This window comes from Setaria italica, chromosome IX (assembly GCF_000263155.2).
Source record: "Setaria italica strain Yugu1 chromosome IX, Setaria_italica_v2.0, whole genome shotgun sequence".
Classification (NCBI taxonomy): Eukaryota; Viridiplantae; Streptophyta; class Magnoliopsida; order Poales; family Poaceae; genus Setaria; species Setaria italica.
This window is the reverse complement of record NC_028458.1, coordinates 37,482,442-37,496,743: the sequence shown is the minus strand read 5'-3', so window position 1 is coordinate 37,496,743 and position 14,302 is coordinate 37,482,442. Positions and strand designations below refer to the sequence as shown.

At 50.0% G+C, this 14,302-nt stretch overlaps 2 protein-coding genes across 5 annotated transcripts; one reads left to right on the top strand and one right to left on the bottom strand.

Moving 5' to 3' along the window:
* Nucleotides 1–1,414: 1,414 nt before the first annotated feature.
* On the bottom strand, nt 1,415–5,823 carry LOC101783907. Its single transcript, XM_004983608.4, has 11 exons — nt 5,235–5,823; nt 4,992–5,106; nt 4,783–4,899; nt 4,586–4,702; nt 3,838–4,209; nt 3,135–3,448; nt 2,940–3,039; nt 2,790–2,849; nt 2,564–2,650; nt 2,119–2,259; nt 1,415–2,034 (listed from the first exon to the last, which is right to left on the bottom strand). The coding sequence occupies exons 1-11, from the start codon at nt 5,414–5,416 to the stop codon at nt 1,690–1,692; spliced, it is 1,950 nt and encodes a 649-aa protein (XP_004983665.1). The 5' UTR covers nt 5,417–5,823; the 3' UTR covers nt 1,415–1,689.
* Nucleotides 5,824–8,696: 2,873 nt separating this feature from the next.
* Nucleotides 8,697–11,192, top strand: LOC101782951. 4 transcript variants are annotated; one of them, XM_004983607.4, is made up of 3 exons: nt 8,697–8,964; nt 9,256–9,431; nt 10,551–11,192. In XM_004983607.4, exons 2-3 carry the CDS (start codon nt 9,321–9,323, stop codon nt 11,001–11,003), a joined length of 564 nt encoding a protein of 187 aa, XP_004983664.1. In that variant the 5' UTR covers nt 8,697–8,964; nt 9,256–9,320; the 3' UTR covers nt 11,004–11,192. The 4 variants fall into 4 exon arrangements, with proteins under 4 accessions (XP_004983664.1, XP_012704651.1, XP_004983662.1 ...); XM_012849197.3 differs by having other exon boundaries at nt 8,697–8,983; nt 9,310–9,431; XM_004983605.4 differs by having other exon boundaries at nt 8,698–8,983.
* The last annotated feature ends 3,110 nt before the right edge of the window (nt 11,193–14,302 follow it).

Below are 14,302 nucleotides of genomic sequence, written 5' to 3'. Positions count from 1 at the left end.
CCCACTCTCTCTGGAACTAAGTTTCCCTGATGCATCATGTGGGTGCAAGTGCAGTCATGGTACGACATCGTCCAGGACCGTGGAGCATTGTATCCAAGGGAAGTGGGCCCTGGCCACGTGTTTGGGGATCGATGGAAACGGCTAACATGTGCGGATCCAGTGTGATACGCATATGTTGTGGGTTTAGGTTCACCTTGTAAGGTTAAGAAACTCGATTCGAATCGTCTGCCTCTCACAGTTTGAGATTGTTTGACTGCCTTTCTGCACTGAGTAAGAAGATGAACAAATGTTGATGTTTAATATGGATGCTTGATTAAATTGTTTGTTTCACTATGCTTGCTTAGACTAAGTGCTTACCTAGAATGGTTAATCAACTAGAACTTGATGCTAAAATTTGAAATTAAGGATCCACTTTAGACGCTTTTGATAAAAACAAACCCCTCAGCCAAAAAACATCGCATGTCTAGAAGTCGGTGGATTAGATACCACCCGACGGGTAAGTCTTATTGAGTATTAGCATAATCAGCCTTGATTGTGGCTATGTTTTCAATTAATGTTGATTTTGAAGATATGGTTGCCAGTTTGACTTGGCCAACCCAACTCCCTTCGGGTTGGACGGTAGAGTGGAACCCGTCCTCGGTCGGCGAGGAATGTGTTGATTGATATCATGGCAGGCTTCATCATGATATTTTATATCGACATTAGACCTATCAATATCGACATTATACCTATCATTGTTTTCCGCTGCTTTTGAACTCTGAATACTACTTTTATGCATTTGAACTCTTGAGTTGTAATAACTTAATTTGGGACATGTAATAATTTATCTGGATTGTTGTAATATCTAGACTTTTCTTCGTGTGAGTATACTTTGTTTCAATCCGATATCCATGATTATATCGGGTGAAACCGACATACTGTTATTTTAATTCGATTAAAATGTCTATTTGCATTTAAGACGGTGTGGAATGCACTTTAGCCGGGTTAGGTTCTGCCACAAACGTCCCGTTCGCTTTCTCTTCTCGGGAGACGAACCGTCTCACGCCCTCACACCACGTGGGCTGCATCTATACGCCGCTGGAAGCACGGCCCGGCCCATTCAGCGTTTGATTCTCAACACTCTCCTACCTAGCAGCTTTGCGTGACTTGACACGTACATATCCCGGACAGCATGGAATGGAACTTTGCAGCAATGCGAGTTCTATCATCTATCATCTACGGATGATGATAATTCGAACGACGTGCAAACGTTTTAGCTGCGGGCGTACACGGCCATCGAAAAACAGTCCCCTCTCATCGAAAAACCCGCGGCAAAATGAACGGGCCGTGTACCGCGAGAAGCGGCCGCGGAGCCAGCGGTACGCGACCGCCACCGCGCGCCCGCCCCCGCCGTCCCAAACAGGGCCTGAAATTACAGTGGTCAACCAACCTCTCCTGTGGAGTACACTTTTGGCACAACAACTAGACAACCTTCGTCCCATCCTTGGTAGCACCAGTTCACGCGTATCATTGCATTTCAATGATCCAAACCACAACAATGCAGCATCAACGTTACATGAATTACACCCGCCCATCAGCTATCGCCGCATCACAGCGACCAAACGTGTGTTCCTCCTGCTGAATCGGCATCGCCTGGCCGCCTGCGATGCGACTGACGGCGTGCGTCCGCGCGAGGCGAAGAAGAATCTACTAGCAGTGCGGCTTGTCGACCATGGTCCTGGGGAAGGCGTACCGGAACCTGGCGGCGTACGGCAGCCACTCGACGGCCTGCGCGGCCTTTCGCCGGCTCCCCGCGCCCCGCTGGGCGGCGTCCTGCTGCGGTCGGCCGTCGGCGGCGGCGGCGACGCCCCCCTCGCGCTGCGCCCAGAGGAGGACGTCGTCGGGGCCCAGGCACGCCTCCCGGGCGTACCGCTCGACGAGGCGCGGCAGGAACACCTTCTTCTTGGACTTACGCGCCACCACCGTGGCCTGCAGGAACTCCCGCTTGGCGCGCTCCAGCTCCTCCATCACGTTCTTGGCCGTGTACACCCGCAGCTGCAGACGGTGTAAGGTGGTTAGAGATCAGGCCATGGAGTATCAGATGGAGCAGGTACGCCGTGCTGCAGTGTAGTGGAGTACCATGGGGTCAGACGAAGCGCCGGTGCACAGGGCGAAAAGGGCCAGAGGCTGGCAGTCCGGCAGGCCGAACTTGAGCTGGACCAGCTGCTTCTCGTCCGCGCATTTCTTCCGCATCGCCGTCGAGAGAATGGACTCGAACCACTGCAGGTACATACGTTGGATTCTCAGTTTAGCAGGTGTGTATATGTCAGTGAAATAAAGATGAGTGATGAAAAGGATGTCAGTGAAATAAAGATGAGTGATGAAGAGGTTCTTTGGTTTATTTCAGTAAACTGATAGCCAATTCCAACCACAAAATTGTTAGTGCTTTCAAGTAATGTAGTGAAGGTGCTGAAAGAATTTTATTTATTTTTCCAGCTAAGAATTTTAATCTGAAGTTTCCAACTTTGCATGAACAATTAAAAAAAACCCTGTAACTTCAGCATGAAACTGCAAATCTACATACACGACCAATCCGTGGAGATTTGAAGCACAGCAAGGCGTGTTCAATGGAATTGGCGGTAACGGCATGACCTCCAATATTGTAGGCAGCCTGCGATAGGGTGAGTTACTTGTTAGGAACATTTACAGCAAAGAGTGCCGAGCTATTCACAGCATGATTTTTCAGAAGCAAAGCATTTCAGGATAGCTTCCGGTGGCCAATCACAAATCTACAAAGGAAAATGTCTCACCTTGTGAAATAGCGCCATTCTTTTCAGCGAGCTGTTTGGAATTCCGTATGCCAGATACGCCTGCAAGTGAATAACAAACAGATTAATAAGGCAGTAAAATCATTAAACGAGAAAACTTAAGCAAAATCACCATAGATCATTCAACATTACATGCATGATAAGAGAATTGTACACATTAATCCAGAAGGCCAATTTAATACTGTAATCTGACATGCTCAGATCAACCCTTTCAAGCTGCTCCACAAGCAACCTAAACTCCAAGAGAGAAAAGAAATCTGTTACTTGAGATTTTCAAAGGACACATTACTTGAGGGTAACAATTCACAGTATTTTATATTGGACAACCTGTAGTGAGTAATCGCATAAGAAACATCTGGCATCTGGTTCTTGTCAACTGATATGGAAGCTATTTCCACAGTACATTTGTTGTTTGATGAACTATTTTCCTCCCCGTTCACTCTCCGAGGAAGTATGACATTCGTCGATGATCTTGACAAGAATGGTGAACGGGCCTTTTCAGGCTTTTCTGGTGCTTCGGTGCGCAGAAGATAGTATATGGAGGCCATACATCTGACCATTTCTTCTGATATTTTGCTTGGGCATTGATAAAGGTGATCTTTCAGAGTGCGAGCCAGAGAACTACTCCCCGAATAAGGTAGCTTTTCATAAAGAGAACAAAAGTCAAAATTAGCCTACTGCATGATCTCCATTTTTTAGTAGACGAAAAGGTTATTCTGACTAGAAATCATTCGGTAGAGAAGTACAAATTTTGGACAAAATGTACCAAAGCTGCATGTTTCTGAAAGTGAGCATGAAAACACTACATGTTTCCTCAAAAGAGCCTAGTAGCTGACAAAAGGACCAGTTATAATTTTGGTTGAGATGAAGTAAACGAGGTATTTTAGAGCAGGCATATCAGCACAGTAAAGTTGTTTCTTTTATCTTTTGAAATAGGTGCACTAAAGTAGATGAGTGATAGATTGATTTGCAGTTAATATTTGAAAATTAGATAGATGAGCTTGTTGTGAGAGTTGTTTTCTCCTGTTACCTTTTTCGGATCTGGTGGGAACGATATAGGATGGATATCCAATGTTTCGCTTGAGAAAGATTGATGCTTGATCTTGGCCTTGAGCATATTCTTGGTTCTTCCCGACTCGGACAGCGACTCCATGATGTGGAAAGGCTGTAGTGGGAGCTTCTTGGATGAGCAAAATGCACTTGATATTATGCTTGGCTGCCTTCTAGCAGTTCTAGTAGTGATATTCTTGGTGTGTGCGGGGGACGAAATACCAGAGCTCTGCCCCGACGATGGCCCGGACATGCACTGATCAAAGATGCTTCTGTAGAGAGTAAGAACGTGCTGCTCACGGTTGGCGATTTCCTCCTCGAGCAATTCAATCTCTGCTATCAGTTCCTTTGTCTGCAGGGAGAATATCAGTCAGTCTTCAAAATGCTATTAAACAGCAGCAGTAGTATTTGAGTAACGGAGATGTAGCACTTTCCCTTTCATGGTCTCTTGATTTGGCAATTGCGTTTCCTTTCTTTAACTGGCATTACTAGCTACCAACAATGCAAACATAGAAAAAATATGCCTCGATTTAGATGCCCATGGCTTAATAGTTAGCTTGTTAGATAACTGGTTTTTCAAATCATGTCCATTCCAGATGAAATAAATTACAGCGGAAATGCTTAGAGCGCACTCTACACGGGAAATGCACATTCTACAGCGGACTTGACTGTCATGCAATTTGCAAGGGGAAAATTTTGCAGCCGCGAATGGAAGATCAGTCTCATACCTGGGCTGGGAAATGCCTATGGCCAGGAGATAGAGTGCTTGATGCCCGGCCAATCGCCCGATCAAGCATGACCCTCATGGACCTCTCCTGATGCAAATTCAGCTGCAGCTGCCTAACCTGCCAGAATTCAGGAACAGTTATTCACAGGCACAGCACTACGATGGATCAAAAACCGCGCCTTTCATTTCGCTCCTCACATCATTCTCCAGCGACACGCGGTGGTTCGGCGACGCGTTGGGCCTGTGATCTCGCGGCGCCTGGTGAACCGAGCCTCCGGCGGTGGTCGCGCAAGACCTCCTCGCGTCCGTCGGGTTCTGACAGAGAATTCACACCGCCATCGGTCAGTAATCAGTAACGAAACATCCTCCGGTAGTCCTGTGCGGTGAGGAGTTCAGCAATCTGCAACCTTGGACGAGCAGGGAGAGATGGCAGACGGTGCTTGGCCGCAGCGTTGCTCGACGGCGCCATGCCCATGCGGTGGTCCATGCTTGCACGCCTCCGCGTTCCTGTCAGAAGATGCACTGAACCACGAACAGGAGGCGCCGGCAAAGTTAAAACATCGAAACTTTGAACTTCAAATGTGAAGGTAGACAGAGAAAAGGATGGAAAAAAAAGGATCGGTGGAGGGCAGCATGCAGCAGAGACCGACCTCTTGGACCGCCGGTGGCGCGGCAAGGAAGGGGGCATGGCGGCGGCGGCCTTAGGCGCACACGCCGGCGAGACCGCGGCCTCCACTTCGCCGTTCTTGGCGTCGTCGTTGTCGTCGGTCGGTTCTTGCCCTTCGGTCACCACCCCTCCCGCCTGCTCCATCGTTTCTTCCTGACCTGTCATGGATCCCGGCGCCGGCGTGCCTAGCCGCAAGCTAGTATCACTGTTGCCACCTAGGTAGCCACAACCACATCATCGCACGCAATCAACGCATCGATCCAGATGCTGCTGACCGCGCGTTATACGAGCAGCGGTGAACAGCAGCGGGCAGGGGCAGGCAAAGAGCATCCTGCGCGCAGGGCCGCGTGCGTCGCCGACGATTAAATACGGCGTGGCGGTAATGCTTCTGCCCGGTTTTCGCAGTGGGCTGCACTGGCGACGCGGGGGCATGCACTGCGCAGCGCACGGCTGGGAGACTGGGAGAGTGTGGGTTTGGCGCGGAGTGCGGAGGCGGATGGATGGATGGCGAGGGAGGGGGAGTAACTGCGCTGCCGGCGTGGGGGGCCGGACGGACGAAGGAGCCGAGGGAAGCGAAGCGAGTGGGTTGGGTCTGGTGGGTGAGCCGGCGTTAATGCCTGCTGCGCTGAGGCCTGAGTCACAGCAATGGAGCAAGACTGTCTGCAAGAGCAAGGAATTGCCATGCCGTGACTCGAAACCCCTCCCTCCCTCTGGCCCTCTCTTCCTCCCTGAAACGGGCGATGTTTGTTTACGTGGTACGGTTGACTAGAGTTGCCGCCACTTGTTCCAAAATCTTTGCTTTTTTTTTTGTGCGAGTGCCACTGCACCTAACAACCTTGACCAATTTTGTGCCGCGAAGGAGTCAAAATTTGGATAGTGTCATTTGGCGCTCCAAGTCGGACAACAGTAGGGATGAACTCCACAGCTATGCGCATGATGTATAGCCCCGGCGAAGTGGCACTCCTACTTCTTATCACAGGAAGCGTTTGGATACCAGGAGCTAAACTTTAACCCTGTCATATCGGATATTCGGATGTTAATTAGAAGGACTAAATATGAGCTAATTACAAAACTAATAGCAGAACCCCTAGGCTAAATCGCGAGACGAATCTATTAAGCCTAATTAATCCATCATTAGCGAATGGTTACTGTAGCACCACATTATCAAATCATGGACTAATTAGGCTTAATAGATTCGTCTTGCGATTTAGTCTAAGGGTTGTGCAATTAGTTTTGTAATTAACCTATGTTTAATACTTATAATTAGTGTCAAATATCTGATGTGACAGGGTTAAAGTTTAGCCCCTGTCTCCCAAACACTCCCATCCTCGTCTAAGACCTTGTTTAGTTGCCCAACTTTGGAAATGCAAAATTACTGTGCCAGCACTATAGCACACTGTAGCGTTTCGTTTGTATTTGTGAATTATTGTCCAAATATTGACTAATTAGGCTCAAAAGATTCGTCTAGCAAAGTACAACAAAACTGTGCAATTAATTTGTAATTTCGTCTACATTTAGTACTCCATGCATGTACCGCAAGTTTGATGTGATGGGGAATCTTCTTTTTATATAGTGTCAAAGTTAGGAGTTAGGGGTAACTAGCCTAACTACCTCTGACCTCTCGGCTCTCGAATCTCGATGTCTCGACTCTTCACCGAGCCTAGCCAGTGTTTTTCTCCTTTGGAGCTGACTCGTGGATTCTTCCCCACTGATAGACACTGTAGCATGCAACGGCCGGTCGTGGAACTGGGCTCACCCTGCTCCTACCACAGGATCACGACCTCACGCAGTCACGCGGCAGGTAGGTGTCGGTATGAATGCGGGAGTTAATGCCCCTCGCCTACCTGTCTGCCCCACGGTTCGTCGTAGCCCAGCGTGCCCGGTGACTGTTTGTTAATGTTGACTTTGGTGGAGCATACGCCGCATCTCGCATGCACCTTCTCGCCTGGCAAATGTTTACTGTAGCAACACATTGTCAAATCATGGACTAATTAGGTTTAATAGATTCGTCTCGCCGTTTAGTCTCCACTTATGTAATGGATTTTGTAAATAGTCTACGTTTAATACTCCTAATTAGTATCTAAACATTGATGTGACACTTGCTTAAAAATAAGCAAATGGAACCAAACCATATATCTGTGATCTTAAGGACTGCTGTGTACACGCATACTGTTACCGAGTAGTAGTACTCACTGCCGTCATGTGGAACGGCCAGGACGCGAGCTACCTGACGGCTGACGATGCACTGCCTTGTCTCGCGATGCCGATTTATGGCGAAGGGATTAAAGGCCTTGTTTAGTTGCCCAACTTGGGTGCACCCAAATTACTGTAGTAACACTGTAGCGTTTCGTTTGTATTTGTGAATTATTATCCAAATATTGTCTAATTAGGCTCAAAAGATTCGTTTCGCAAAGTACAACAAAACTGTGCAATTAGTTTTTGATTTCGTCTACGTTTAGTACTCCATGTATGTACCGTAAGTTTGATGTGATGGGGAATCTTCTTTTTGCATAGTGCCAAAGTTGGGAGTTGGGAGGGAAGTAAACAAGGCCAAAGATGTGCTGGTACGGCCAGAAACCATCTTCTGAATGATGGTACAGGAAGACCAATTGCGCGGGTAACAGTACACAGAGGGCGTCAAGGTGATGATGAAACTGCAGGAGGACGAGGGGAACAAACAAACATGCCTTGCGATCGCAGCGTGATGAAGGGGCGGAGTGTAGTGGTGAGCTTGGGGTAGGACGCTAGGAGGAGGACGTTCGGGTGGCGCCGGTGATGCGTCCGTCTAACCAAACTCTCATTGATGGGTTGATTCTTCATTTCTTCCTCCTCGACGGGTTCCGTCTCTCGCGGGGCAGCCAGGGCTCGAGCGTTGTGTTACAGGAGTACCAGTGGCTTCTGGGTCGTGTCGCCCGTTCATTCATTGAGCCTGCACGTTCCGGTTGCGCCGAGAGCCCGAGAGCGACGGGATTCGCCGCGCGCCGGTCCTCCTCTGCGTTGACGATGTGTTCGGTTCCGGTCGGGTCGGCACGATGCGCCGATCCATGATACTGTACCTCCGTGGACAGAGGTGCTGCGTCACGGTCACGCTACCTGCTGGTGGGGGGGCGCGCGCGAGCCACCGGCGGCGCCCCGTGGCCGGGAGCCCGGGACCAGTAGTTACCCGCGTGCCGCCTCCGTCCCGTGGCGGAGAGACACGACCGAGAAGGAACAACACCCAGTATTCAGTGACAGGCCGTGTCGGTGAATTGGCGGCTAAAAGGCCTTCTTATAGTAGAGATAGTACATGCCCGAGCACATGGGCCTGTCCGAGAGAGGCAGACAGAGACTTTAAGCATTTGCGGCCCGGCAGAGTGACGGCCCATACGGCCACACGGGCGATGAAACCACTCTCGGAGAGGCCCATGTGGTTTCATCTCCCTGTCGCCGCCGTCCCTCCCTCCTCCCTCTCCCTGTTGTCTGCGCTGCCGGACGGGCCTACGGACCTGCCGCCGTCCGTCCCTCTCTCTTGCCTCCGGCGGCTCCTCCCTCCCACCCGCCGCCCTCCCTCCCCCTTCCGTAAGCACTGCCGGCCTGCCTTCCGGACCCGCCGCCGTCCCGACCACCAGGTCGAGGCGTGGCCTTGCCCGGCCCAGATCCGTGCCGGCGTCTAGCCCGTCTGCGTGGCCAGCGCGGGACAGGGCCGCCGCCCTCCCTCTCCCTCTCTCCACCGGGTACCGCTCTCTGCGCCGGGTACCGACTCCCTCCCTCTCCCAGGCGCTATTCCTCTTCCGGTATTACTTGAGGTCTTGCAAGTGTCATGTGATTTGTAGTGGCAGAGATTGTAGATCTATTAATGGACTGATGGGGCATAGTTGCGTTGGTGTGCTATCTGAATAATGATTTTTCAAACAAAATTCTAAATCTGTATCCAATTTAACTAACTGAATTCAGTTGTAGAAAGCCAATGAGAGTTTAAAAGTTTTAAAGGTTTTGAGCTGTAATCGAACTTAAGTTTCTTACAGATCATCCTAAAGGCTTGGCGACAAAGTTTCCCTTTCTGCTGACTACGCTTGCAGTTGATGTAAAGATGCTGAGAAATATTTTGAGCCAGTCATGGAGGAATGGAGCACATGTGCTGCAGGAAGGAAATCCAGGACCGGCACTGTATACATGCTGGAGGCGATTTCACAGTGGACAGGTAACAAGACCATTGCCTGACCGAAATGGTTTAAGTATTTAACCCCTGAGAGATGTATGTTCTAATTTAAGTGAGCAAACTCTCTTAGCTCCACCATTACATCAAGACAACTCTGTCCAAATATTTAACGCATGATGCAACTGTTGATGCAAACTTTGTTTCTCTTTTCCTTTTTTACTAGGACTTCTTTTTTGGATAAAAGCGTTCTGCTTGAGTTATTGTAACATTTTTACAACGTCCGGTTTATCATACCATTTCCAAGTAGCCTTGCTTGCAATTGGATTTGAGACATGAAAGATCAATATTATGTATCTCTCATGGCTAAAGTGCCAATATAGTAGCTTGGCTGCCATTCAGTCCTCCCATGAACAAGCTTAATCCATTATATAATGTTTGATGATTAGTGGCTGCAAATAGCTGACCTTTGGTTGTGAACCTGATGACATAGCAAGTGCCAATAAGTCTTTTATCCATGTGGGCATACAAGTCATTCTCCAAAACTAGTCTTAGGCATCCGGTAGTGTTTTTTTTCTGGGAATACATGCAATAGTGCAATACTGATTCTTTTTACTGCAAAATACGCACTGACTACCTTTTTTTTTGTGGTGGGGGTGGGTGGGAGGTCGGAGGGAGCTGCTATTCCATTAACATAGGAACAAAATTTTAATGGTCACACAACTGGCCTAAAACAAAGCCAGAAAACAATTCAGGCCTGGATTCCAACATTTGCTATTATTGTACATTTTTAAACTTTCAGTTTCAATGATGCCATGTATTTCTAAAAGGCCTAAAGCTACCGCTTGCTGCTGAACTCTTACAGTCATTTTTACTATTTTGTATAAGCTGCACATTTATAAGCTGGATAAACAATTCACTTACCAGAGATGCAGTAGCAATTGACAATTCAGAGTAAAATGGCATCCACAATCTATTCCAGCAATTATTAATACTGAATGCAATGGAAAAGGTTTTTCCTGCACGTTTCCCTTTCAGATTCACTTCCTCACAGGTGTTGGTTTGTGTGTGTTTTATACTGAATGCAATGGTTATTAGCTATTTTACATTTCTTTTTTAAGATTCACTTGCTATCAGTGTTGATTTGTTTTCCCCCCTTTGCAGATCTTAAGCTCTTCCAGGAGCTTCTTTGGCGTGGAGGACTTTGTGGATGAAGATAACAGTAAACCCTACACATACAAGAAGGAAAAGAGATCGAAGAACCCACACAAGCATATTTCTTTTAAGCAGCGCACCATCGCCCACATGGAGCCCTTCACGCTGGACGTCTTCATATCCAAGCGCTTCGTCTCGGCGTCCCTCACGCACCGCTCGACGTGCAGGCAGGTCGCGGTCGCCGGGACCAATTCGAAGGACATCAAGGCGGCGCTCAAGTCGAGGTCCGACATACCGGCCTGCCTGGCCGTGGGCCGTTTCCTGGCTGAGAGGGCGAAGGAGGCCGACGTCTACACCTGCACGTACACGCCGAGGGAGCGGGACAAGTTCGAGGGGAAGATCAGGGCCGTTGTCCAGTCGCTGATCGATAATGGGATCAATGTGAAGCTATACCTTGACTGACCTTTTGTTGTACGGATGATTACTGTTCTGGTACTTGCGAAATGAGCAGCCTGTCGCGTCGTGTTCTGCTATCATGGCTGCGATCAGGGCCCTGTGATATGCCACTCTGTTGCGGTGCCGATGGGTTGTTCTCATGACGCTCTTGTGTTGTCATTGGCTGGAAGATGAGGTAATTTGTTTGTGTGATCATGGTGACGCTTTCAGAAGGGTTCGAGTCAGCATGTCCATGCCGTGGAAGCAGGTTTGAAGGCTGCCGTGCGCCTGAACGTCTGAGGGTCAGGTGCCCGGCCTGTGCTCTGTTGCTGCGATGCCCGTCTCTGTCTAGAATTTGCTTCGCAAAATGGTGTTCCCAACTGAACTCGGTGGTTGATCTGCAAGACGACCTGTATTACAGGTTTTCAGTACACGTAGACTTTGGGATCTATCTTCCGCCTTGGCGCTGGAGACGAAGCTGGGACTTGGGAGTCGTGGCTTGTGCGGTGGCCTGTGCGCCGGCCGCCGGACGGTGTAGCGCGGGAACCAGGAACGGTGGTGCTTCGGCACGCGCGCGCTCTCCACCCCGTCCCGTCCTCTGCTCTTTTGGCAACAGCAGCAGCAGCAGCAGACGGAGCAAAGCGAAGAAAGGCTCGCGCTCGCGCACCGCACCCGCGCGGTGTCCTGGGAAAAAAAAGGAGCAGCAGGCGTGGTCGTGGAACACCGCACCAGCAGCCGGGGCTGCCGCCCTGGGCATCATTCGCTGCGCGCTCCTGTGCCGGGCGAGAGCGTGCGCCCCGCGCCGAGATGATGGCCGCCGCACCGTCGCTCCCGCTCCCCTCTCCCTCTCCGTCCACGCCATCGTCCATCAGGCTGGCTGGCACGCGCGCGCCGCCTCGTCACTCATCGCCCCCCTCTGCCACCGCCACGGCGCCATCATCGCCTCTTTCCCCCACGCTTTGCACGAGAGAATGTTCCGGTTCCAATCATCGCCGAAATTACCCCACGGATGGGTTCGTGCGGCCCGGGCCAGACAGGTGTGATCACTGGTCGCATCTTCAAACAGTGCGGAGATCGACGACGGGTTCGCGTCATCGCGCGTGGCCCAAGCGCTTCGCTCATTTCCCCCGTGACGACGACCCAAAACGCTCGCACCAACCTTGACAGTCTGACACGACCATGGGTTGTTGATGTGGCAGCTTAATTCTGTGCGCGTGACGCGGATATTTTGTGCTCTCTTCCGCGGCCGCTTCCACCCATTGCTCCATGTTGCGCGTCTGTTTCCCGGTACAGGCCCGCGGACGGGACGGGGGGAGAAAAAAAAAGTAGTTTTCGCAACAGGAACATGATGGATGCTGGATCCGTCGCTTCCAGCGGAAGCAAGACGAGCAAGAAAGCCAGGAGTGGTGAAAGAGACGTGGTGCTTATCCATTGATCACCATTACGAGTACAATATGTATTAGCGCGGCGAGAGTGGCTAGTAGCAGCAATAAGCAGCCTATGTCCATGTGATTGCTTACGCTCCTCGCAGCCGGAAAAACAAAAGCGCCCGGAAGGAAAGGATGATGAGAAGAGCTAGCAGTGACGGGGTTCTAAATCTACCGCGAATACGTGCCTTTTCTTTTCTCTTTTCAGTCCAGGGATGTGAATACGCGATGAAACTGGACCATCGCTCGGATCACGCGCGCAAAGAGAGAGCACCCCCATGGACCAGGCGCAAAGGGAGACGGAAAGGAGCAGCACAAACCAAAGCGAAAAGTGAAAGGAGAAACAGGCAAACAGCATTTCATTGGGTCAGTGAACCAAGTTGACACGTCAAAAAAAAAAAAACTCGATCCCCGGGAGGCCAGGACCAAAAACGCGGTCCGGCCGGAGTTGGACAGTTTGTTTCTAATCAAAACTTGCGCCAGGCATTATTGGTGTCCACATGCTGCGATAACCAGATAAGAGCACCCCATTGTGATGTCAATCGATTAAGCACGTAGTACCGTGCATCTTTTCGACAGGCTAAGCAGTAATCATCTCCTACCCTGTACCTTTCGATTAAAGGCGCATGATGATCCATCTCAATCGCGCTCGCCGGCTGGCCGGCCCAGATCGACGCTGCCGCCTACCGGCTGCAGGACTTGTTGCCATCCTTAACCCGTAACCCTCATCACCTCTCCCATCAGAAGCGAACCAACAGGGTTGCCTGGGACGCCAAAGCGAGGACGAGCAGACGCGTGAGATTCCACTCGGCCGGACGGAGCCGGCCGATCATTGGCCGCCGGCCGGCCGCGGCCAGCTCCTCGTCAGGCGTCACGCCTGACTGGCACGGCCGGAGCCCGTCACCCATCCAGCGCTTGCTCAGCCGGCGCGCGCCTGATGATGAGGACGGCAAGGGAGGGATGGACAAAAACTGCCACCCGCTACGCGCGCGGGGGCAACCAGCTGACACCTAACAGCAACAGCTCATTAGCCTGTGCTCTTGTTTTTGCCACCCCCACAAAAAAAAAGAAAGAAAGAAAAGAAAGCCTGTGCTGTTGTTGTTTATTCATTTCTGTCGTGGCCAGTGCTCGAGTCCACCAGCGGTTGAGCTGAAGCCAACTGAACGAAAATAAAGAGAGAAAAGAAAAGCGCTCCTGGCTTCATGGCCACATAGAATTCCTAGCTACGGGGTCGCTTTGCTTCGCTTGACCGCTCCACTATGTTTGAACTGACCCGCTGCTGGCTTTGACATTGTTAATTCGTCTGGACTAGTAGTTCTATTGGAGATCGATTTGGACCCCCGCGGACACCCACTAGGATGCACGGACAAACAAAGTACACTAAGGTTAACAGTAGCAGAAGACTAGCTGGTGCTATCTATGGCCGTGTTTAGTTGGGGAATTTGGGAGGTGCCAAATTACTGTTACAGCACTGTAGCACACTGTAGCGTTTCGTTTGTATTTGTGAATTATTGTCCAAATATTGACTAATTAGGCTCAAAAGATTCGTCTCGCAAAGTACAACAAAACTGTGCAATTAGTTTTTAATTTCATCTACATTTAGTACTCCATGCATGTACCGCAAGTTTGATGTGATGGGGAATCTTCTTTTTGCATAGTGTCAAAGTTGGGAGTTGGAAGTAACTAAGGGGGCGTTTGGATGTCAGGGGCTAAACTTTAGCCCTGTCACATCACACGTTCAGATGCTAATTAGGAGGACTAAATATGAGCTAATTAAAAAACCAATAGCAGAACCCATAGGCTAAATCGCGAGACGAATCTATTAACCTGATGACAATCGTCAGTGCTCCATGAAATAGTGACGAACACTCAATCCCACAGGCACTAAATCCAAAGGAA